Source organism: Panulirus ornatus, chromosome 34 (genome assembly GCF_036320965.1).
Source record: "Panulirus ornatus isolate Po-2019 chromosome 34, ASM3632096v1, whole genome shotgun sequence".
NCBI classification, from domain to species: domain Eukaryota; kingdom Metazoa; phylum Arthropoda; class Malacostraca; order Decapoda; family Palinuridae; genus Panulirus; species Panulirus ornatus.
In genome coordinates, this window is record NC_092257.1 from 6,155,550 (window position 1) to 6,158,049 (window position 2,500).

General features: G+C 42.0%; 1 protein-coding gene across 2 annotated transcripts in view; it reads right to left on the reverse strand.

The window, feature by feature from the left end:
* Positions 1–2,500, reverse strand: part of LOC139759804 (zwei Ig domain protein zig-8-like) — a 285,121-nt gene that overhangs the window by 1,370 nt on the left and 281,251 nt on the right. For both annotated transcript variants that reach the window (XM_071682281.1, XM_071682280.1), the window contains exon 6: positions 1–1,495. This exon is cut by the window's left edge and continues 1,370 nt beyond it. In XM_071682281.1, coding sequence (XP_071538382.1) covers positions 1,329–1,495 — 167 coding nt within the window. In that variant the 3' untranslated portion in view covers positions 1–1,328. The remainder of the gene's footprint in view (positions 1,496–2,500) is intronic.

Genomic DNA, 2,500 nt, shown 5'->3' on the forward strand with positions numbered 1-2,500 from the left:
CGACTCATCTCAGATACGTCGCTGTTGGTGAGTCTGTTGCGTGTCAACCCGAGTCCCAAAGCTGGTCACCGATCTCCAAACTATTCAGCAAGAGAGAGAGAGAGAGAGAGAGAGAGAGAGAGAGAGAGAGAGAGAGAGAGAGAGAGAGAGAGAGATGAGAGCCAGGAGGGTCTAAATGTGCTATGTGTGTGTCTGTGTGTCTGTGTAATCTCTGTTCACATCTCCAGTTCTTGTTCTATTTTCCACTTTTCCAGAGACGTATGTCCAGCGTGAGGGGGGCCAATGGGTGACACCCCCCCCCCCTTCCATCCTTTCCCACCCTTCCCGTTCCACAACTGTCAGCTGGTTGTCTTCCTTTTCCATCACCTTCCACGACACACACTCCCACTACAGCCTTCCCTCCTAAGCACATTTGCCAACATTCACACCAATTATATATATATATATATATATATATATATATATATATATATATATATATATATATATATATATATATATATATATATATGTCCCTCTCTTCGTTCATTCTTCTTTCTTCTTTCACTGATGCGCCAGCAACATCAGTGTTCGAATCCTCCTATATCCCTCGCATGTTTATATCTATATCGCATCGTTATATGATGCCATATATTATATATTCTTAACTTTATAGACCCTCATATATCAACACGTTGCTTGTAGAATGAGTAAGTGGCCAAGTACCATTGGTCAACATGGCTTTCTGTACTCATGTGAGTCAACGCGACTCACTGACTCACTCACTGGACGAGGGAGATGGTGGATAACGTAAGAATTTTTTAAAACGTACAAATGAACGATTGAACGTCAAACGGGCCACCGTTTAAACGGCTGTTGCGAGCGAGCCTTTTAATAAACAACGGGAAACAATCATTTTTTTTTTGAAAGAAATGATTATATATATATATTTTTTCACGTTAATCCAGCGATATGATAATGGTCAGAAAAATATCTAAAATACTTTGAGATACATCAAGAGACATTTTTCCTTCCTTCTTTTCGTGCACATATACGATGAAATTGTCCTTCTTTTGTTATAACAACAAGTTCTATCATTGGAGAGAAGGAATGGGTCATTAGTGGCCTTCATCTGTCGTTAACTTACGACAGAATCGCCATTTAGTGGCCTTCATCTGTCGTTATCTTACGACAGAATCGCACGAAACCACGTAAGATTCTTACAATATATCTAAAAAAAAAAAAGAAATATTGAACTTACTCTCCAAATATATCATTTAAGACAATTACCAATTATAGTACAAATAGGCGTGGGAGGAGAGGGTAATATATTACAACCACAACAAGAACTACGACCAATCGCTGCCTCGAGTGTTGTAGTAACCGATCACAACAAGGCAGGAGGAGCCAATCACGAGGAGGGTAGCCGAGAGGTGGGCGGGGTCTGACGCCTGGGCGGACGCGTCTGGCTCCGCCCCGTCGCTGTGGCCGTTGTGCAGGGCGGCGTGCTTCTCGCCTGAAAATTAGAACAAACGACTTAACAAGACGTGCCAGGTGGTTGGCTTACAACCGGAGTACCTGTGGTTGTGATTGGACGAAGGAGCGAGCTCCCAGTGTCGGGGGAAGTACAGGATCTGCGAGGGAAAAAAGGACAACAAAGGTAGTGCGCATGCGCAGAGGCTGCGCACAGAGGGATGCGCACACGGCCACAGGAGTCGTAGCATTATTTTCTCCAGGATGATCTGTTGGTAAGTGTAAAAAGAAAGGATATTATAACGTTGATTAAGTCAGTTCTGCTTCACCTGGGGAGAAAAAAATGTATATATATAAATGTATATATGAATGTAAATACTTGGAAAAAGGATTGTGAATTGTGGTGCTCTCGCTTGAGCGTCTTGTGTATATATATCACTGTTGTCACATTTATGGAGTTGTATTTTCCACAACCTAGTCTCTCTCTCTCTCTCTCTCTCTCTCTCTCTCTCCTCTCTCTCTCTCTCTCTCTCTCTCTCACTTTACAACTATGATATCTATTTACTCTCTGTCTGTCTGTCTCTCTCTCTCTCTCTCTCTCTCTCTCTCTCTCTCTCTCTCTCTCTCTCTCTCTCTCTCTCTCTCTCTCTCTCTCTCTCACTTTACAACTATATCTATTTACTCTCTCTCTCTCTCTCTCTCTCTCTCTCTCTCTCTCTCTCTCTCTTTACAACTATGATATCTATTTACTCTCTCTCTCTCTCTCTACAACTATGATATCTATTTACTCTCTCTCTCTCTCTCTCTCTCTCTCTCTCTCTCTCTCTCTCTCTCACTTTACAACTATGATATCTATTTACTCTCTCTCTCTCTCTCTCTCTCTCTCTCTCTATCTCTCTCTCTCTCTCTCTCTCACTTTACAACTATGATATCTATTTACTCTCTCTCTCTCTCTCTCTCTCTCTCTCTCTCTCTCTCTCTCTCTCTCTCTCTCTCTCTCTCTCTCTCACTTTACAACCATGATATCTATTTACAGTCTTCTGAAAAG